The 24,000-nt window shown below is 42.5% G+C and overlaps 1 protein-coding gene across 18 annotated transcripts in view; it reads left to right on the top strand.

Moving 5' to 3' along the window:
• LDB3 (LIM domain binding 3) overlaps positions 1–24,000 on the top strand; it is a 118,155-nt gene that overhangs the window by 87,559 nt on the left and 6,596 nt on the right. For all 18 annotated transcript variants that reach the window (XM_072130750.1, XM_072130754.1, XM_072130758.1 and 15 more), the window contains 5 exons: positions 840–985; positions 18,731–19,046; positions 19,252–19,432; positions 21,695–21,815; positions 23,373–23,488. In XM_072130750.1, the coding sequence (XP_071986851.1) occupies positions 840–985; positions 18,731–19,046; positions 19,252–19,432; positions 21,695–21,815; positions 23,373–23,488 (880 nt within the window). The remainder of the gene's footprint in view (positions 1–839; positions 986–18,730; positions 19,047–19,251; positions 19,433–21,694; positions 21,816–23,372; positions 23,489–24,000) is intronic.

Consider the following 24,000-nt stretch of genomic DNA (forward strand, 5'->3'; position numbering starts at 1 on the left):
GTAAGGTGTCTGTATTCATAATCCTTGTTCCCATGTCACTGGGACAAAAAAAAAATTTGTCTGGAGCTACAACTATAAAATATACAGTTCCAACTTACATACAAACTTAACTTAAGTGTAGAAACCCAAGGAACCAATCTTGTACGTAACCTGGGGACTGCCTGTATTCTATTTCTTTTCATTTTGTAGGTTTTGATAAATTCTTGTTTTGATCCGGATACTTATGAGGCAGTTAGTGCACACAGAAGGTGCCCTCAGCAAACACTGCCATTCCTCTCTGAACCACTTCTGTCTCCTCTTTATGTTGCTCAGTGCTTCTTACCAGACAATCTTCTTCTCATCAGATGAAGAAGGGAGTGGTCCCGTCAGGAATAGCACTGCTCTGAGAGCTAAGGAGAGAACCAACTGCCTTATCAGCATACAGATTTGGATGGTTATTTCTCAGAAATTGCTTAATAGAATAGAATAATATAGGTATGTTGGAAATTACAGGTCTTTTCTTTATAACATACTGACTACAGATTAAAACTCTTGTAGAAGGTGGTAGGTAGACTGTTTAATAGAGTTGTCCATATTTTCCATTGGCCTGTTGACCTATTCTCTCGATGCATTACAAGGAAAATGACCAGTAGCATTATTCTCTGCTGATTAATACCCAAATTGGTGTAGGTGTAGTATGTATGATGGATCTTGTATAAATGCATAAAGTGTGCAACTGACTCTCTAGTGGAGAGTAACTGTAGTTATTTATACAATGACTGTGTCAGCTGTGGAATTAATATTCAGTTCTCACCAATACTGTAACAATATATAACAGTGAACATTTTATTTGCTTATAGTTCTTCTAGCCAAGCTTATTCTTCAGCCTCTACTGCCAAAGGTCCTATGCCTTATGGTGGTTACAATGAGCCTGCAGCTCCTGCTGCCAAGCCTCGAGTAGTGACGACCGCAAGTATCAAACCATCTGTCTATCAACCAAGCCAAGGTAAGACAATGTGATATTCCACAATAATGCTTATATAATTGCAGTGTTCCCAGTTCACAAAAAAGGCGCATTCATTTAGGTAGTTAAATAGAGGTGATTTTGACATTTGGCCATTTCTTTCTTTTGTGAGTTAATAAATAACCTGTTGGATAATATTTTAGTTAAAAGGTTAACATACAAAATATATTTTGCATAGAATAAAATTGTTTAACCACATATTTAACATAATGAACCAATAACATGATACAAATCTTAAACAGTTTGAAAGTTTTGAGGCCCTAAAGTACCTGAATGCTTGATCTCCAGTTGCACCATATCCACTTATGGATAATTAGTCTCTCCAGTTGCCACCAAAATGCCTTTTATTGCCAGTTCACTGGGATAACTGTAGAAAAAACATATCAGCTGATTACCAAACCACTAAACCAAAGTAGGGTTACAATACATCCAATGGACACCAACTGTATCGAGTGCGACCACATAATCCCTTACTAATGAGACAAATTTTATTTCCACCATTGAAAATGTCACAGGTTGGACAGGCTGTTTCTGGCTTAGTGTGAAGCACGGTTGTCAAACACAAGGCCTGCGGGCCAAATCCGGCCTACGACCTTGTGTTATTCGGCTTGGGTCTAGCTCCCTAGCCACTATGCTGCGCTTCCCTAGTGGAAGGGTAATTATGATACATACCTTTCCACGCGCCCGCAAGCCCACAGACATCCCCTTTGTCCACGCTCCTGTGTGCGCTCGTAGTATGTGCTGCCATCTGACGCTTTGGGGGAGCAGGGAAAGGTGTATATTTTCCCACAGCGGGGCACTGTGGCTGCTGCGGGAGGGGTCAAAGATGAGGGGCACTGATGAGGGGCACTGTGGCTTCTGAGGGAGAGGGGCATAGATGAGGGGCACTGAGGCTGTAGGGGGAGGGGGCAAAGGTGAGGGGCACTGTGGCTGCTGGGGGAGGGGTGGCAAAGATGAGGAAGATGAGGGGCACTTTGAGGGTATTCTGGCTATTGGTTGCTCTGGGGACACCTACTGGCCATGCCAATGTCTAAGGGCGCATTCACACGTGACTATTACGTGTTCTTCACATTGTTCTTCATAACGCAGGCTCTTCACCTAATGAAATAAGATTGTATTCGTATCGCATTTAATAAATGCAGAAGGAGTCTGAGCCTCAGATTATTGTTATTTAACAATACGTTCTGCTTTGTGGCATCTAGAGGGTGTCAGTTCCCTCTCACTTTCCTTAAAAAACCCTACTACGATTATTTAAATGGTATTCCAGGAATATGAACGTCTGATACAAAAACCGACAAGCCTATAAATAAATGAATATAACAAAACTCAACTTTATTAGTCACAAAATGGAGCTTTTGCTGGAGTTTTATTTTATGATTCACAAAATGTTATAGGCTTCCTATAGTATGCAGAGTTATCACTAAGATGGCCGCCACTGGAAACTAAAAGTCCCATAATCCTTTAGTTTTCCATAACTCTTCCTCCCTCTTAGGCTCTGCTCCCAATGATGACGTAACAAACTGTACTGCTCTGTTACCATAGTAATAATTTGTAACTGCCATTACTGCATTACTGAGATGATGTCTCACCACAACACCGGCCATACTGGATCACATGACCTCCCCAGACAGGTGCAGGACATATGACCAGCAGCTGTCTTCTGTCCTGTGTCTGCTCCTCGCAGACGAAATTATAATAATAATTATTATTATTGGACTGATTAAAGGGTCAGTAGCATTTTAAATCTTCATTACAGTGTATGTCACCAGCATTTTTCTGCTAAGGGGAGCAACATTTTAACCAACAATTAATTACATATTAGCTTACATTTTAAGGACCCATTTGTATATGATTTAGGCTACATTCACACTGCCATTGCCCGCCCGTAACGTACCGTATCAGGCAACGGCAGTGCACGGGGAGAGGAGGAGGAGGTGAGCGCAGCTCATCCCCGCCCCTCTCCATAGGGATACATGGCGCATGGCGCCGTATTACGGGTAAAGTTAGGACAGGTCCTATCTTTTTCTGGGGTACGGAGCGGTACGGTGCCGCACGTGTGCTGCACCGTACCGCTCCCGTAGGGCGCTGTGCGCCCATTGCCGTCTATGGGGGACGTATATACTGTAGTTTGAATGTAGCCTTATGCTTATTCCTGGAATACCCCTTTAAATATATTACTCTTAGCCAGTCCGATACTTCCAAGGCCGATTGAATGAAAAAGACAATAGGTCCAAGTGGCCCCCAATTCAACTAATTAACCCTGGTCTTATAAATACCCTCTTTATATTCCAAGGGAATTATCCAAACCTAGTTATGGTGAGGCCTGTACTACACTGTGCCCGTTTTGACCCATTCTTTATAATAGCTTCTACTACTTTATTCATACAACTTTCCACTAGGTGGCATACAAACACACAAGTTTAAGGATTATGAGAGAAACTATTCCACAGCGTAAATGAACATTCTACCTCGTTGTAAAATGTATTCCAAGGCTGCAGCAGTAATGGTTTTCAATATAAGAGGGCATAAATGGTACTTTTATTCAATGGTCATTGCCAGGAAATACAGCCAAGGAATTTTATTTCTGCACCTGCTCTCTCATATCTGCCAATGTTTTTTGCTTGTAAAGAAAGTGATTTGGCTAATAGGTAGATATTAGGTAATTGCTGTAAGTTGCAGCCTATAAATGCAATATTACAGCAAATAAAATGAAAGAAAAACACCCTCTTTGCCTCAACATGTTATAAAAGAGCATAACTATACATGAATAGAAGTTGCTACACAGGAATGAGCCTTATCTTGATTTCTCAATTATATCAATTGGGTTGCGAATTATGTGAGCTCCAATGCCCAGTCCATACACATTATAACTCCCTGCAGCCTACAGATATAGACAATGGCCATTATCTCCAATTCAATATGCCAGGACCCCCCCATGATCCCACTCTTATACATTATGGATAATTAAAGGAATTAATTAATGCTTATTGAAAATTGGTGGGTTGTGTAAAATAAGTGATTATTAACAGCACACAAGTGGAGGAGGTTTGTGGGTACAAGTATTTGGGGGCCAATTTAGACCAGAGATCGGACTGGCAGTGGCATGTAAATAAACATATAAAGAAAAGAAATAGAAGGTTAACTTTTTTGAGGTCCCTCAGGGCGTCTAACATAAGTAGGTCTTTATTGTGTCATTTTTACCAGTCAATAGTTGAGAGCGCAACTTTATTTTTTGCTGTTGCCTCGTATTGCCTTGTATTACAATACAGGACAAATCCAGGCTGAATCAGCTAATCAGGAGGGCAAGTTCTGTAGTTGGGCAGAAATTAGAAGATTGGGATGACATAAGAGATGGCCGAATTTTTCAAAAATTTGTCTCGCCGAGTTCGCCAAATTTTTCGGAAAAAATCTGATTCGACCCGAATTGAATCATGGCTAATCACGTTAAAAAAAAGGTATTTCCTGGCTGCAGATAGCCTGTAGGGTGTTGTAGAACGTGTGCCATGCTCAAATATGCATAGGGAGCGTGGTTTGGTCTTCAAACAATGCTGTGTTTTAGTGTGACACAGTATGACAGCCGCCGCTCTTAGAATCGCTTCACTCTTCAATTCCATGTGCACTTACAGAGGCCAACTTCACCAAATAAGCAAAGCGGGAACACAGCCTGACAAGGTAACGTCTGTGATAGCTCGAAAGGACTGACCTGAGGGCCAAAATCAAGGAGTGCACTCTTTAAACACTGACATCAGATGATTCCATAGATTATGACAGAACCTATTCTGTTAAATTTTGATAAATGTAGAAACCCCCCAAAGGAGTGGAGAGGGTGTCGGCAGTAATTTTGCATTGACATCACTGATCATTTTGCCCTTCTTTTAGTCCGTCAATGAACGCTTTCAATCTTTCAATAATCCATCATCAGTATTGCCAAAGCCAAAACCAAACAGGAGTTGATCCAAAACAGAGAAGAACAGTGAATTGGATATTTGCATGTCCTCTGTGTTCTGTATCCACTTTTGGCTATCAACCCTGAGGCTTTTCATTCTTTCTGACAGATGAAATGAAGGGGAAAGCCAAACATAGTGGCCACGTCATAGAGTGGTGGAGGGTGTAAACAACATTATGCAAATCACAGGGTGTTCCAGGGAGACAGCGGTCAGTTGACAGCAGCATGAGTAGGCAGCAGAGTGGCACAATGACAAATTATGGAGATGGCAGTAACATCATAGGCCACAGAGTGTCAGAATGACAGAGGGTGGAGGTGGCGGCAGCAGCATGAGGTCAGAGAGTGGCACAATGACAAATTCTGGTGGTGGCAGCAACATGGACTTTGAGCACAATGACTCCAGCAACTATGTTGTTTTGTCACAGATTTCTTGATCAACTTTAGCAACAAAAAAAGAATACAAATTTGGGGTATACAGATCTCCAAAATGGACACCCTGGACTTTGAGCAAAAATCACTCCATCAGATACCAAGTACAAGCAGCTAGACACTAGAGACCACATGCCGTCTGTTTTTATAGGGCTGTGACATCACATAAGCCTGCCGGTCACTGATTAGCTTACAGGTCTGCACATGTGATCGAGGGTGTTCCTTTCTTGTTCTCAGAGTTCTCTGCCCCATGTAAAATGTTGTGCTCGCGGCCATTTTGCTAATAAAGGGGGGGGGGGGGATTTGTTCCCACGAATCCCACTTCGTTAGAATCGATTCGCCCATCTATAGATGACATGTTAGAAAAGAGAGTTTTATCTAGGTTCAGGAACATTACTGAGATTTGGAACATCCAATCTGTGATATATTAGAGGGACAAAAAAGTGTTTTTAGTAATCGGTTTATACAATTGAAGTGTAGGACAGATAGAGTTAGAAGTTCTTTTATACTTGCATCTATTAACCTGGTGAATTTTATGTATGATAAGGAAGTGAATATGTGTATATATCTTTATTAATATTTTATTAATTTTATACTAATTCTATGTTTTTATGGTATGTTTTAAATGGTTGTGTTGTGTGGTGTATCTCGTATATGGTTGTGTTATATAATTGAGCTGTATGCAGTTATCAAATTTCCCCCTGAGGATAAATAAAGAGTATCATAATTGAAATACTCCTCAATACATTACTTTTTATTATTATTATTATTTATTCCATGGCTCTATAAATCTGAAAATAGGTTCACAAACATTGCATACAGATAATTACAAATGACTCAAATTTAGACTTACATTGCACAAGGTGAGGGAACACAGCACTGGGGATATTGAGTGTTGGAGACCGTCCGAAGTATTTTCGATACATCAGAGAATTCTTGTGAGAAGAGCTGAAAGTACCACAGCAAACAAAAGGTTGCGTCAGAGATTGTGTATGGAACGGCATTGTGTCCACAGTTCCACTCATTATTAAAGGGTTTGTGATGAGACACCCACAGATCACGAAAAGAATGGGTCCGATGGGGTCCCATGTACCTCAGCCAGTAGCGCTGCCAGTTAAATCTCTGGTCTAAATTGTCCCCCATATACGTGTAACCACAAACCTCCTCCACTTGTGTGTTGTTAATAATCACTCTGTCGCTCCATGAGAGTACCTGACCGTTCTGTTCGATACATCACAAAGGAGCCAACGGAAATTACCAAGCACGGCGCTTGGCGATCTCCGTCAGCTCCATAATTGATAGGAACTAACTTGAATTGAATTTTTGTTAGGGGTGAGTAAACTTGTCCTAAAGGGCCCCCCTGCATGTGGACTTTTGTGGACAGAGGATATATTGTTTGGTTAATCCCCTTGGTTGGATGCCCGGGTGAAGATGCTTATCATCTATCTCCCATAACTGGTCTATTTCATATCTATATATCTGTCTGCCTAACAATTTAGCCATCTAGCTCTTTATCAAGTCTAGGAGATAAATAGGAAGAAGATTAAGAAGATTAATTGCTAGATAGACAAAGACTTCAGTGATTAGGAGCCGAAACGTAGTCCTCTTGTTTTTCACTTGACCTGTGGTTGGAGTGCTGTCTTTCATATCTATCAGGCTATCTATCTATATATATATATATAATTTGTGGGGATTTGGCCCAGTAGAGACCGTGGTAGCGGGGTGCTGTGATGCAGTTCAAGACAGTGACACCAAGGTACAGTCCAAAACAGGTCTCGCCTGCGTTTATTGCAGCAGCAAAATAAAACAGACTTTACATTCAGGCATTAAACAAACAAAATCCTACCCGTCAGGGTGCTAACTATACAGGTATTCCACTAACTCACCACTATACAAAATCACTTGGCTGCTCCAGGCACAGAGGTCAGGGCTGTCTGCTCTCCAGCCTCCTTACAGAGAGCCCCATAAAGCCGCTCAGCAGAGCTGGAAGTGTGGTCTAATTGGGCTGTTCCCACCACCTGTGTCCAAGGTGCTGGACACAAACCTCAGCACTAATGCCTTGCATAATAGCAAAACCTAGGGGAAACATACCGCCCATCCACAGTTAACCCCTTCAGTGTCTCACATACCCTCCCCCTCTGTTTGACCCTGTGGGGGCGAACACCTTTGGCCATCAGACAGTGGGTACGAGACAGGGCATCGGCATTCCCATGCAGCTTTCCTGCTCGATGTTCCACCGTGAATTTGAAATTCTGCAACATTAGGAATTACCTTGTGACCCTGGCGTTCCTCTCTTTGGCCTGACTCATCCAGGTGAGGGGAGAGTGATCGGTCACTAGTGTAAACTGTAGTCCTATCAAGTAATATCTCAGGGATTCCAGAGCCCATTTAATCGCCAAGCACTCCCTCTCAACTATGCTATAGTTCTTCTCAGGGGGTGTGAGCTTGCGGCTCAGGAATGTCACGGGATGTTCCTCACCCTCCACTACTTGGGACAGGACAGCCCCTAAGCCCACGTCAAAAGCGTCAGTCTGCACAATAAAGGTCTTGGTGAAGTTAGGGGTGATCAGTACCGGTCCCTCACACAAAACCGTCTTAAGTCGCTGAAACGCCCCCTCAGCCTCTTCACTCCACTTTACCATTACCGACCCGCTACCCTTGGTCAGGTCAGTCAGGGGTGCCGCTATTGTCGCAAAATCGGGAATAAATCGGCGATAGTAGCCCACTATGCCTAAGAAAGCCCTGACTTGCTTTTTGCTCATAGGTCGTGGCCACTGCTGTATCGCCTCCACTTTATTTACCTGGGGTTTGATGACACCTCGCCCAATACGGTACCCCAGGTAACGGGCCTCTTCCAGACCAAGTGCACATTTTTGGGGGTTCGCTGTCAACCCTGCTGCCCTCAGGGAGTCTACCACTGCTTGTACCTTGGCTAGATGACTCTCCCAATCGTTACTAAAGACTATGATGTCATTCAGGTAGGCCGAGGCATATCTTCGGTGAGGTTTTAGCACGAGATCCATTAACCTCTGGAATGTGGCGGGAGCCCCATGTAGCCCAAAGGGGAGTACCACATACTAGAATAGCCCATCAGGAGTAACAAAAGCGGTCTTCTCTTTAGCGCTGTCAGTAAGGGGTACCTGCCAATAGCCTTTCGTCAGGTCAAGGGTGGAGAAGAACCTAGCCTGTCCAAGTCGTTCAATCAACTCGTCAACTCTGGGCACAGGATAAGAATCAAATTTGGACACCTCATCAACTTCCTAAAATCATCGCAGAACCGTAGGGAACCATCAGGTTTGGGAATCAACACAATAGGACTCGACCAGTCACTTTTAGACTCCTCGATAACCCCCAGGTCTAACATCTGCCTGACTTCTTCGGATATGGCTAGCCGGCGCGCTTCAGGGACCCGGTAGGATCTCGGAGAGGGACTCCGAGATCCGTACTTCAGGCACCTTGGCATCGGGTACACCTACCTCCGGTGTCACCTTCTTGGGGACAGGCGCTTTTTCTACTCCCACGGCCATCAGGGACTCTCTTTCCCTCCATGGCTTTAGGAGGTTCGCGTGGTATATCTGTTTGGGTTTCCTCCTCCCCGGCTGAGATACCTTGTAGTTAACCTCCCCCACTTTCTCCATGACCTCATATGGACCTTGCCATTTTGCCAGGAACTTACTCTCTACGGTGGGCACAAGAACTAACACTCTGTCGCCTGGGTTAAAGGTCCTGAGTCTGGCTGATCTATTGTAGACCCTAGACTGGGCCTCTTGTGCCCTTGTCATGTGCTCCTTTACAAGGGGCATTACCGCCGCTATGCGGTCCTGCATAAGGGAGACGTGTTCAATCACACTACAGTGGGGGGTCCTCTCCTGTTCCCAGGTCTCCTTAGCTACATCCAAAAGCCCACGTGGGGAACGGCAATATAACAGCTCAAAGGGTGAGAAACCTGTGGAGGACTGGGGAACTTCACGTATGGCAAACATCAAATAAGGAAACAAACAATCCCAGTCCTTCCCATCTTTGCTGAGCACCCTCTTTAGCATCCCCTTCAAGGTCTTGTTAAACCTCTCGACCAGGCCATCTGTCTGGGGGTGATATACAGAAGTGCGGAGCTGTTTAACCTGCAGTAATTTACACATCTCCTTCATTACTCTAGACATGAATGGGGTTCCCTGGTCAGTCAAGATTTCCTTGGGGAGGCCTGTGCGGGAGAATACCTGGAACAGCTCCCTAGCAATGTTTTTGGAGGAGGTGTTCCTTAACGGGATTGCCTCTGGATACCGGGTAGCGTAGTCCAGGATAACCAGGATGTACTGGTGCCCCCTTGTGGACTTGACTATGGGGCCAACCAAATCCATTGCAATCCGTTCAAACGGCACCTCTATGATTGGTAACGGGACCAGAGGACTCCTGAAGTGGGACACCGGGGCAGGAGCTACAATACCGGTTTACCTCCTCCCACACCCCGGGCCAGAAAAATCTGTGCAGGATCCTCTCTCGGGTCTTCTCAGAACCTAAGTGCCCTCCCAGCACATGTTTATGTGCCAAATCTAGCACCAGCCTACGGTGAGATTGGGGTACTACAAGTTGCTCAACCTCCTCACCCCGTACCTGGTCAACCCTGTACAACAGTTCCCCAACAATCACCATTCGGGGGTATATTTTGTCAGCCCCTGGTATTTGGAGTACCCCATTTATCACTTTAACATTCTCCCGTGCTTTAAACAAGGTAGGGTCCTGTAGCTGTGCAGCCCCAAAATTTTCACGGGAAATCTCAAGGTCCGGCAGGTCGGCTACCTCCTCGTGGCCCTCGACCTCACCAGCTAGGACCTCTAGGGGAGAGAATTCATCACATGGGGTCACCCCTACTGCTGGCGTGGGAACACTGGCCTCAAAGGGTTCAGGGGCCAAGGCCGGACATAACTGATGTCCATTATCTGCAATAGCACCTGAGGTGGGTCTTCGTCTCCAGAGGTCCCAAAACACTGGTAAGTCTCTGCCGATAATAGCCTCATGAAACAGGGTCCCCACCACCCCCACTTCATGGGTAATAGTACCACAAGGGGTATGTAGGTTGATGACAGCAGTGGGATATTCGCGAGTGTCCCCATGTATACACAACACTCCCACTTTCCGCCCACTGTATAGTCCAGGATCACCCAAAGTTCCCCGCACCAGGGTGACCAGACTCCCTGAGTCTAGCAAGGCTTCCACTGTGTGGCCCCCGATTGTGACCATACACACTTGGGGTTCTGCATCCGTGACCGACTCGGCTGTCAGAACCGGCCGGGCAAACAATGACACTCGCCGGGTCTGGTTGCAGTCCATTGGCTCCACTGACAGTGGACAGTTGGCAGCAATATGGCCCATTTCATGGCATCGCCAGCACTGGATACGGCTATGACCTCTGTCACGAGCCTCACTGGGTTTCTGGGTATCCACGCCCCCCAATGAACCTCCTCCCAACCTGACCTGTCTCCCCTTTTCCGCAGTAGCAGTCTTGCCAGATGGTTTGGTGACCTTGTCACTGGCACTGCTTCGTGTGGGAGAGGTAAGTAGAAGATCCTCCGTAGCCCGATATCTCTCTACTAGGGACACGAGTTCCTCAGCATTTGTGGGACCGGCCTGTCCAACCCACCGCTGGAGCCGAGAGGGCAGAGAACGGGTGAACTTGTCAAGAACCACTCTCTCTACCATCTGTGCTGGGGTGCAGTCCTCTGGTTGTAGCCACTTCCGGACAAGATGGATCAGGTCATGCATTTGGGAGCGTGGGGGTAGTTTTTCTGAGTATGCCCACTGGTGGACCCGGCTGGAGCAAACTTGAACGGTGACCCCAAGACGAGCCAGAATCTCCGCCTTTAGCTGGGGGTACTCACGGGCCTCCGTTTCACTCAGGTCGTAGTAAGCCTTCTGCGCTTCGCCCGTCAGGAACGGTGCCAGGACATCTGCCCACTGCTCAGCTGGTAACTCCTCTCGCTCAGCTACTCGCTCGAACACAGTGAGATACGCCTCCACGTCGTCGGTCGCCGTCATTTTTTGTAAAGCCTTTTGTACTGCAGCCCGTGCGGAACGCTGGACAACCGGGTACCCTTGCAAACCAGTATGGGACCCCTCAGTAGTCGTTGCTTGCGGTGCTGCCATAATGCCAGAAAACTTTTCCATCATCAGCTGGAACATGGCTCGGGACTCTTCCTGCTGCTGGCGGGACCTCTCCTCCTGCAGCTGGAACATGGCTTGCTGCTGGCGGGACCTCTCCTCCTGTTGCTGGAGCATGGCTTGCTGTAGCTGCCGATTAGCCTGGGACTCTTCCTGCTGCTGCTGCCGATTAGCTCTGGCCTCCTCCTGCTGCTGGCGGGATCTCTCCTCCTGTTGCTGGAGCATGGCTTTAATAAAGTCCTCCATCTTGGCTTTATCCTGCAATTTGCCTGCTGCTTTCACCCAGGCCATGCACTGTTGCAGGATGTAGCGAGCCTTTCAGGTGTGTGTCTTTTTGAACTGCCCGCAATCCGAAGCACCATATGTGGGGATTTGGCCCAGTAGAGACTGTGGTAGCGGGGTGCTGTGATGCAGTTCAAGACAGTGACACCAAGGTACAGTCCAAAACAGGTCTCGCCTGCGTTTATTGCAGCAGCAAAATAAAACAGCCTTTACATTCAGGCATTAAACAAACAAAATCCTACCCGTCAGGGTGCTAACTATACAGGTATTCCACTAACTCACCACTATACAAAATCACTTGGCTGCTCCAGGCACAGAGGTCAGGGCTGTCTGCTCTCCAGCCTCCTTACAGAAAGACCACACTTCCAGCTCTGCTGAGCTGCTTTATGGGGCTAATTGGGCTGTTCCCACCACCTGTGTCCAAGGTGCTGGACACAAACCTCAGCACTAAGGCCTTGCATAATAGCAAAACCTAGGGGAAACATACTGCCCATCCACAGTTAACCCCTTCAGTGTCTCACAATATATATATATATATATATATATATATATATATATATATATATATATATATATATATTATATATATATATATATTTATTTATTTATTTTTTAAAAATAAAAACTCCTGCAGCTCGTCCTCTCACTAGGCACAGGTCTTCTGACGCCTTACAACAAGAACCCTTCCACAGATTGCATGAATGCAAATTATGTTTTGTCACCAGCATTGCGTGATCCCTGTTCTACATACATACTGATACATCCCTGTAGCTGAGCCATGTTTGTGAATAACTAGTGCACTCATATAGGGGTTATATCATGTTATTCATCTGTGCTATATGTTACTCAGCTACCTCATATATACAGAGGTGACAATGCAGTTTTCTGAAAAACAGATATTTTATAGAAATATGCTGTGATTTTCCTATCAAAGGATTAGTGGGTCTGAACCCTGGGACCCTAATAATCACATTTGGCTTCTTCCCTGTTGTGAAATTTACATACTGGGTTGTGTTTTAGTACAATGCACAGCAGATGCCTCTGACAGAAAGTAATGTTATATCCTAATGATATGCTGTCACTTACTAATGTTTTCCACATTAGTGAACGCTTCTAAGGAATAATTTACTAATGTAACTTAGGGTGCAAATACCCTGTGCGGCCAGGATGCAGCTGTGATGTGGCCGGCAGCATCCAATTAACGCATTTTTCCAATAATTCATTACAAAATAATGTAGTGACCATCCGATGTACTGTTAATATGAAACAGTCACTAAAAAACTATTTTGTAATGAAATAAAATGAGTTGATCGGATGCGACCAGCTGCATCACAACTGCATCCAGGCCACAGCATGTCCACACAGGGTATTTGCACCATTAGCACAAAATTAACAATTGCCCTTCCAGTTAGACAGTGGCTATCTATTGACCGATTCAAAATATGCATCCCCTGCTCACATGCACCTATAGGACACCCCTTTTTCAATGTGCCAGATCTCATACATATTGGGGTAAGCTCAGTGTCAGACTAGGGTTCCGTAGACCCACCAGAAAAAAATTAATCTGTGTGTCCAATTTTCATCATCTGCCAGCAAATAGAGTCCAGTAGCCTCCAAATTGAATAGTTTTCTGCTGGGGTTCTGTATTGGGTTGAACCTGGGCCCCCTGAATGATCCTCTAGTTTTCTGGTAGGCCACTCTGACAGTGGGTAGGCTAGTTCCCCAAATTGATGGGTTCAGACAACTTTCATTTAAGGTGAATGGGCAGTAACCCCTGACGATTTTTTTTTTTTGCGTTTCAATTTTACAGTTACAAACTGTTTTATTTGTTAGAGCAACACAAAATATAAAGTATCTGTGTGTTAAAAAAATTATATATACTTCAAGCAAATTTATATTAATGAAAAAATTGTGTCACGTGAATATGGATCAAGTCCAATTGTCTTTAGAAGTCTGTATGTAATTTGTTCTCAGTTGCTTTGTGCAGGCCTTGTAAGTGTTAGAGAGCATTAGTGAACAACATCTGACAGCTCAGTGATAATTGTTTTAATAAATAATTTATAATAAAAATAGTGTCCTGCTGGGCTAGTTTAAAAAAAAAAAATAGCCAAAGCTGTGAACATCTTATAGTACCCGGTTTAATCCATCATCTGAATAGAAGGAACATGGCACAACTGCTAACCTACCAAGATATACGAGGGCAATTCAACATAGTCCACTTTTAGAAGGATACACTTCTCCCAACGTTCCTACCATTTTATTAACCTCTCCAAAAAATAGGATTTGTTGAACTCTCCAAAATACGCATCTGTCTCGGCATCTGTTTGAGCTACATTTTTTTCCCGCTAGCCATTTCTTCATGTTGGAGAACAAGAAAAAGTTGCAGGGAGCCAGATCAGGTGAATATGGTGGGTGCAGCAGCAATTCATAACACAATTCATGCAGTTTGGCAGCGACAACTCCGGATGAATCTGCTGGTGCGATATCGTGGTAAAGGGCAGTGTACCCTTCAATTTTTTGTCGAAGTGGTCCAATAACTCACTGTAGTATTATCATTTTCTAAAAAATACAGGTGGATAACGCCGTTCGCATCCCAAAAAATCGTCGCCATGACCTTTACGGCCGATGGGACCATCTTCGCCTTCTTTGGAGCAGATTCACCGGGAGATATCCATTGTTTTGATTTTTGCTTAGTTTCTGCTGTGTAATGATGAATCCAGGTTTCATCAACAGTGACAACTGACACAAAAACTCCTTCGGATCTCACTTAAATTGTTCCAAACACTACTTCGAAGTTAACAGCCGCATCCACTTGTTGTCCACCGTGAGCAATCGCGGCACCCATCGGGCCGACAATTTTTTTTATCGCCAACTTATCATGTAAAATATTAATTGCTATTCTTGTCAACACACCTACGGCCTCTTCTACTTTGCGCACTTTCGTTCGTCGATCAGCGAGTATCATGTCGACTTTTTGAATGCTTTCCTCGGTAACCACGTCTACCGGGTGTCCTGGTCGCCCACGTTAAAATTTGTTGAACCAATATCTAAATGTGGTCATAGATGGCAAAGCGTCCCCATAAACAGCATCCAACTTTGCTTTTATCTCCTCACATTTTTTCCCATCCATCTTTTACCATCTTAGCGAAAATCATGAAACACGTCTTACTCAAATGGCTGCCAAATCCAAATTATCTATCAATCAATCTGCAATTTCTTTTGGTAGCACACAATGATAACACCAACTTTCCTCAGGAACGCCCTCTGTCGTCAAACATGGGTACTTATTGAACCGCCCTCATAGTTGTCCTCCTAAACTGACAGCCCAGAAAAGGAGATGTAGCCAAGACGCCCAGGGACAGTCTAGAGGAGCTGCAGAGATCCAAAGCGCAGGTGCAAAAATCTGTCCATGGGACAACTATTAGCATCAGCGGCCTATATATATATATTCCTAATATTCACTGTTTTGTGTAGTTTTGTTATATCAAATAGAAGTATTCCTTCCAGACAGAACAGCACATTCAGTCCCACAATGATACAATTCTGCACAAATTATTAATGTAAGGCAAAGCCAGCGTGAACAATGAGTGGAGCCTGTTCGCTTTTATGTAACTGAACAATGTCTGGTTGCTCCTAAAATTCTGCACATACACAAAAGGTATTAAATCATACGCTGTCCATGTGACCTGGAGGACACATCCTTTTTTCTACATAAACTGAAACGCATGAAAATAATTATCGGGAATATATAATTCACTAATGATGGGCTCCATAAATTGCTATATAACCTTTGGCTGTCAGTATTATGTATGAGCGCATCAGGCCTGCCAGAGCGGTAGATCTTACAGCCTTACTTACAACTCCAAAAAAAAAAATCACAAAACTTAAAAACAAGAAATTATCATGCAATAAACTCCTCTTAAGGTGCTGCTAACATATAAAGCAATATAGGGAAGAGAATTCAGAGCCCTGCAGATAAAAAAGCACTCTCTTCATGTACAACTAAATCCATTTTTAATTATATTAACAGGGTTTTCCAAGATTTATATACTGATGACTATTACTAGGATGGGTTATCAGTATCAGATCTGGCGCAGCTCCCTACACTCCTGATCAAATAATAGCACGAGTCATGGCTTCATTGGTAGCACAGTATGTGGAGATGGAAGCACACAGCACTGTACACTATTTTGGGTTACCGCAGATTTGTGCATATTCAAGTAAATGAAAAGTCAAGCTGCAGGACCTGGTTCACCACTACATAGTAGACTGAGCGGGGTACATACACTGCATTGTAGATTATTCTTACAGAAAATGAACAGGGGTAACAGGAAAACCTCTTCTAAGGCTACATTCCCATGACCATTGGGTGACATACATACATCTGCCATTGGCCGGCAATGAGCGCAAGGAGCTGTACAGAGTGGTACGGTGGCGCACACATGCTGCACCATACCGTTCCTATCTTTCCCCGTAATACGGTGCTGTGTATCTCTATGGAGAAGGGCGGGGGCAAGCAGCGCTCCCCCTTCCTCTCCCGTGCGCCTTGTGAAGTCGCCCTAAGGATAACTAATCAATGTCTAAATCCTGGATAAAAAATATAGGAAATAAAATCACATCGTTATTTCTGCTATGTACCTTTTTATATAAAAGCTCCACTAATTGTCTTTTCAACTTCAATTAATCCTACCATAATGCTGAATCATATTTATACCTAGAGGAAATGGGCGGAGTATGCTGCAACAATAACATATATACAAGACTGTAGACAAAGAACAAGTCTCGGCACCTGAATCTTCTCCATGGTCTATGTGCATTTCCTCTTCCTACTTTTGGCTCAAGATGTTAGGAAATATGCCACAACATGCTGAGACCTTCATCTAAGGAGTATGATGATGTGACATGCATTTTATTTTGCTTGTATTTGAATGATTCATCCAGGGTAACTAGGTGCTTTTGAATACATCTTGATACTGCTAACGAAATTTTGCTATAAACATATTTCCTCCAATGATTAAGAATAACTTGTTATAAACAAAAAAGGAGCATGAGAGCTTAGAGATTTTCCAACCACTATTTAATAATTGAGGTTTCCTTAAGAAGCCCATTATATTCGACAGTACTTAACAAATTGTGGAGTTCATACAAACAAAATAAATCTGTACAGGGTCCATGGTACATGTGGCTATGGAATAACCTATGGTATGAAGTGCTGATAGATTAAATTATGTAGATAAGTGGAGTACACTGGGGTGGTTAGTGAGAAAAGTCAAAGTTACATGAGGACAGGTAATTTGAAAAGAATTCCTGAAAACAAAGGTTTATGCAGAGCATGTTAGTCTGATAGTCTGCAAGCATCCTAGAGAATTGGTAAAGTTGAGTGGAAGCTTTGATTAAACAAGAGATGAATCTTAGATTGTTTGCAGATTAGTTTCTAGACTGAGATGAGGGAAGAGAGGTAGGGAGGCACAGGACTTTGGACAGCTTTGTGAATGAGGATAAAGAGGAAGATTTAAACAGTAGAATCACTGAAATAAGCACAGCAAGAAATTGCAATTCTTGTGACTACGCCACCTCCATGCCATATATGAGAAGGGGCATGGCCGCCGGCGGAGTGGGCTGTAGGTGGGCGTTCCTGCCAAGTGCCTTCAAATATTCACTGCTGAATGTTTGCAGGGTTTTGTGCAAACCTACACCAAGCAGAGTTTTTCCCAGCAGTGCGGCCGTCTGTAGGATACATCTAGAGGCTTAGCCCTTGATATATGCCGCAATGGGAAGGGGGGAGGGTGCATGAAATGATAAATTCCCCCGGGTTATATTGTATTCAAAAGACAATGGATAATGAGACTGGACGTGATTGGTTTTGGTTATTCCCTTTATGTTTTTAGTGTGCTGAATAGGACAAAAGGCAATGAAAATAACTTTTTTATAACAAATTATCCATGAAAAGATTTTTTTGTGGGGCATTTTCTTTCTGTCTCTTTAATGGCCTCATAGAGTCGTTCGACTTACTCTTCATTCACAGCTCCCAAAATTTAAAAAAAAGTAGTCAAGGTGGGAATGGAGGAATGCACTTTCAAACTCATGAGGCAACGTAAAGCGTGAATGCTTTTAGCATCTGATGATCTTGTAGTCAGGATCCTTATTAATTACCTAATTATTTCTCTACAACCTCTTAAATCCACAGTTCATTTTGAGTATCTATCATGTTATTGACAAACTATCACCTATGAGCCTTCTAATATCTGATCAGATTAACACATTGATGCAATTAACCAACTTGTCTTACTGGACAAAGTAAGGAACAAACTCCATTTCACGATATCTGAACCATGAAAAAGACCCTTCTGGTAACACTAAATTCCTGCTTTTGAGCCTGGATCTGAGTGGAACTCAGTGGCATCTTTGAGAAGATACAGGTCTCTTATGTATCATCTTCAAAGTTTCCGAGTGAAGATTGGGGTATAAAATGGAATGCTTCCATCTGGAATTATACCCTTTCACATTGCATGAGTAAAAGTAACAGTCGTCTCTGTTTCTCTTGTTCTAGTCCTGCCCTAAGAATCCCATAACAGAGGGCTTTTTTTTCTTACCTTTGACCTCATTTTAGAGGTCCACAATACACCTTTTGCAAACTTAATGAGGCACCCAAACTTTGTCTTCATTGTATACTTATAGGTATGTGGCATGTTCTGACATCTAGGGTTTTTTCAATATTTTTTTTTTTTGTTTTCAACACACCAAAATATATGGAAATTATATGAAAATAATCATATAGCTTTTAAACTTCCTGTGTTAAATGTGATCAAATAATGAACAATATGATCGTGCAATGTGTTGCATTCAATATTACATGGTGACAGCTACACTATTACTAATTACTAATCTATTACCAATGTAATTTTATGTTTCAGCTCCTTCTCCAGGTTTTGCTCCATCGCCTGCCACTGCTTATGCACCCCAGCAAGAGCCAGCCAATCGGCCTCCATGGGTAACCGATGAAGACTTTTCTCAGAAATTTGCCCCTGGAAAAACTACAACTTCAGTTTCTAAACAGATCCTGCCAAAAGCAGCACCTCCTCCACCTGCTCCAATCACCACACCAAGCTATACCCCTCAGCCCCCTAGCCATCCACCAGCACAAGCCCCTAGAGGAATGATTCAACGTGCTGAAAGATTTCCAGCAAGCAGCAGAACCCCTCTTTGTGGACATTGCAACAGCATCATCAGGTAAGAATGTCAAGTAGTTTGCAAATAAGCCTATTCTGAGTTAAGAGACCACATTCAAGGCCATGCCAAAAACAGACATAACCTAGTTTAACCCATATTCTTTTGCTTGCATCAAAAACTGCACTATCCAAACAATAGTTTTTTTGTATAAAAATGCAATAAAATATGTTTATGATTAAATATGTGGGATACATTTAATTTCCAGGGGTCCCTTCTTAGTAGCTATGGGACGTTCATGGCACCCAGAAGAATTTAACTGTGCTTACTGCAAGACTTCACTAGCTGATGTGAGCTTTGTGGAGGAGCAGAAGAATGTCTACTGTGAACGATGCTACGAGCAGTTTTTTGCTCCAACCTGTGCCCGCTGCAACACTAAAATTATGGGGGTAAGTTAATAAAAGTATCCGAAACAAGGGATCTATCTTAACTACTAATGCCTTACACATTAGATCGCTATTGGCCAAACACATTTAGTTATAACGTATGGACACTTTGCTTGGTCAAGTGAGCATAGAGTCGCATAGTGAGTGGCAAGACCTATTCTCCATCTGCAGGACAAAATACTTGATTAAATGCCAGTTAATGGAGGGACTTTATCTTTCAGACACCAATTTCCTTGTGACAACCCCTTTAAGAAAGAGTCCAACTGTTGCAACCCCCACCAATCTCGAAAATGTGACCCCACGTGATATGAAGAATGCAGATTACATTCTCTCTAAATCATGGAGCTGCACCCTGCCACTCAATTCAGTGACAATGTGAGTGCCCAAGATCTCCAGCAATTCTACAGAATTGAATGGCAAATGCTTATCCTACCACTCCATCTATTAGTGAGAATGGCATCTCTGTCCTCCAGATCACAGAGGATCTGTTCTTATGACCAGTGGGAGTCCCAGCATTCGAACCCACACTGATCACCTTATTATTTACTAAACTGTGGACAGGGGATAACTTCTAAAATTGTGAAAACACATTTAAGGCCTTCATGCACAGAGTTGACCCCACCATCCTATTTTGACGAGATTGAAGAACTATGTTGTATGTATGGGGCCTCTTGGCATCTTGAATTTCAACACCTGAATTGTGTTTGCTATTGCTGCCACCAGAGTCAACTGAAATTCAGATGTATGGAAAAGACTTTTAGCTGCAAAAATTTTCAAAAATAATGTGCTGCATGTGAATTTATCCTAATTTACTATTGTGTTAAAATAGATATTCATGGGTACAAAGAAGCAAACATTTACATGGATACCCCATATTTTGCTTATCCTCTATTTTTGACTTATATACCTTGCGGAATAGTTTGTTGCACACTAGACAAGCTTTGAAGTCTACAGTGCCCGCCACTACCATAGATTATTACACCCGGCCTTGATTTATAGCTTTGAGAAATTGCTTGAACACAGCTACTCCTTCAGTTTACTGTAAAAGAACGCTCAGTGCCATGTGTTAGGTCATAAACTTCAGACAGACTGTCCAGATAACACTCCTAAACTGTGAATAGACCCAACAGTACGTTACAAGGTCACAATGCACCATTAGCAAGATTAGAAGAAACCTGGCAGTACTACAGAAAAGCAGCGTGACCTTATCTCGCTTTACTCACTGGGCCGTTTGAAGAGGAGGCTAGAATATTTGGGAACCAACTTATGAAAACCATTCTCTTTTCTTTCTATGTAGAAGATTAGACAATATTTCAAGCAAATATTGAATAGTAGAACTATCATTCCTATCCTTTTAGGTGTCTGGTGTAAATAACACATGGTTTATAAATTTGATCACCAGTCAGATGTAGCAACCTTCAGCTTATTTATATTTAAGATAATGCATAATTGTGAGAATTTCCCATTCTTGCACATTTCCCCAGATCCCTGCTATTCCAGCATGGACCACTCCCCTCTCAGTAACATAAGCAAGGAAGCATGGGGGCGAGAACGGAAGAGAAGGGAAGTGATTTAGGCGGGAATAGTACTCCAGTGCTGCACCAACTTATTAGCACCAGCTTTAAACCCAGAATATCTTGAAAACTGCAAAATGGGCAGACATAATAAAAACATCAAGAAAATTACAGTGCATTTCTCCATAACGATTGTGCACAGAGGTAGACTACATTGGAGGTTAGGTTTCTCAAATCGGTAATCATTATCCATTTCGACTCCCCTGTACAGAAATATGTTTGACTCAACTCAGTCTGTACCTCCCTGCAATTGTTTATATGAAGTATAGAACTTACAGTATCTTCAGAAAGAACAAAGGATAAGTTAATGAAATTTAACATTTTTATTTTCCCAAGCATTATCTGTCGGACCCAAACACATTAGATAGCCTACCAATACTGGCAGTACCACCTGAAATGTCTGTAAAGCTTGTGGGCCTTAAATATGTTTTTCTGTGTTCAGGAAATTTGGCTTATAGACAGTATAATATACAACGTCTGACAATTACACCTACCGGGAGACCAACATTTGACAGTAAAAAGCCCCAGTAATGATTAATGGGCTGGTCAGTGCCACAGGGTGCACTTCACATTTACAAAGTGTGTCCATTGTGGAAATTATTATATATTTTGTTTTAATGATAAACTTATATTTAATCATTTTTAAGTATATTTCATTAACTAACTTACACTTTTATAATTACCATCCCAGGAAGTGATGCATGCCCTGAGGCAGACCTGGCATACCACCTGCTTTGTATGTGCAGCCTGTAGAAAGCCATTTGGTAACAGCCTATTCCATATGGAGGATGGAGAGCCATACTGCGAGAAAGGTAATTTATCACTAAATAGATTTCCTTGTTCTACAGACAGGACTGAGAGAATGGTAGAGACTGGCAGCAAGTATAGACCTAATGTGTAATGATTCTTACCATCAAATTGTGTGATTCTTACTTTCTAAACAAACAGAATGATCCACATATTATGTTTCTCAGCTTTCTAGAATTATGGCATATTTCTGTTCTAAAGCTACATGTCTAAAATTATCCTTAGGAGCAGTGAAGCGGCCAGAGACCAACCTCTTCCTGTCTTTGCCCCAATTACAACCTGCCCATAGTTTCTATGGTGCTCATGAAGTAACTAAGCAGAAAATCCAGTCAGATTCCAACAAGTAAATCAACTAAACACGGCATATTGTGTACGTACAGGATCAATGGAGCATGGAATAATGTAGTTGAATGCAGAATGTAGATGCATTGGGGCGTAACTACAGCGCTAGCAGACAGAGCAGCTGCTATGGGGCCCGCATTGTCAGGGGGCCCTCACATCCAACCTCACACAATAAAGAATGGAGAATGAGCACCATTGTAAATCAACTAAACACGGCATATTGTGTACGTACAGGATCAATAGAGCATGGAATAATGTAGTTGAATGCAGAATGTAGATGCAGGGGCATAACTACAGCGCTAGCAGACAGAGCAGCTGCAATGATACAATGATACTCTGATACAATCCTATTTTTTAATAACAAAAAATATTTGTAACTTAAACATCATGTCATTGCACCTAAATCATGCAATAGTCAAAATAAAAGAGATTCACAGACTTGTAATTTCTTTTAACTTTGTTTTGTAAGAATCCAGTTTTAACAGCTGACTGACTGCAGCAATCGTTTTGCTCAACTTAACTTTTGCAATTAACAGGTAATCTACCGTGAAAGTCTTGTCTGGCTTTGTGAAGAAAGCAAAGACAGACATGAGGGTGAGGAGAAGTAAATAAAGCAAAACAATAGCACTGATATCAGTCATTTCAGTCACCTAAATGTTCAGTCCTTTGTGAGACTGAGGCAAAGCTCAAAGCTAAAAATACACATAATGCGTTAGTAATGAAAGCACAAATAGCAACTGTTTATATTCTGTGTCAGTCGTAAGACACAACGCCATTCGCTATTACCCTACAAATGTGCAATAAAAGGGTTTTTAAAAACTTGTCTATGGATATCAAAGCTTAATACATATTCATAGAGATTTAACATGGCATCAGAATGTCAGACCACCTGGCCAACGACGAGAAAAGGTTCTAGAACCGTCACTTTATATCGGATGCAATGGTTGTATACTAAGGCATCAGCGAAAAAAATCAATGAAGCCAGAAAGAGAAAATATAAATAGATAGAGAAAACTATATATGTCTGTAAGCTGAAATGACTTTGGTGAAAAATCACTGATGTGAAAAGACGCCAGTCTGAATCTGCCCTAATGGCATTGGTACAAAAAGACTTTAACAAGTTCAATGAAATTAATGGACGTTTTAGCAGATCTGTTAGAATTCAGTTATTTTCTTTTATATAAAAGAATGTTTGCTTACAATCACTTTGTTTTTTGCAGATTACATTGCTCTGTTCAGTACAAAGTGCCATGGGTGCGATTTTCCTGTTGAAGCAGGTGACAAATTCATTGAGGCCCTTGGACACACTTGGCATGATACCTGCTTTATCTGTGCTGTGAGTACCTACATCACGTCTTAGCAGTCCATATCAGAACCACGTCCTCAGTTTAAAAATAGACTAAATGAAAGAATTCCAGGCCATTGTATTAAAGACTGTAAATGGTCCCTCAATATCTTATTGCAACTAAAGGCTCTATCACATGACAAAAAAAAAACTTTATGAGGAAAGGTTACTCAATTGTTAGTGCATAAAAAATGGCAGCAGTCAGCGACAAGCATTCAACTAAAATCATTGTTTGGCAGCAGCACATCGCCCTGTATAAACATGGCATAGTAAGGCAAACTGCATGGGGATGAACATGTAATTGAACTCCATCCTGTCATAACTGCTGCATTAAAGTGAAGCCAATGGTGCCCTTTAAAGAGATGACTCTGCAAGTTACACACCTTTAACTTTATAAACTTAATTAACTCTTTCAAAGAAAAACCTCAATGGAAAGTTATGTATTTTAGAACACAGCAATGAATATCCTAAAAATAAATAGCTGAGCAGGGGTTTCCCAGGGG

The sequence above is a fragment of the Engystomops pustulosus genome, chromosome 11 (genome assembly GCF_040894005.1).
Source record: "Engystomops pustulosus chromosome 11, aEngPut4.maternal, whole genome shotgun sequence".
Classification (NCBI taxonomy): Eukaryota; Metazoa; Chordata; class Amphibia; order Anura; family Leptodactylidae; genus Engystomops; species Engystomops pustulosus.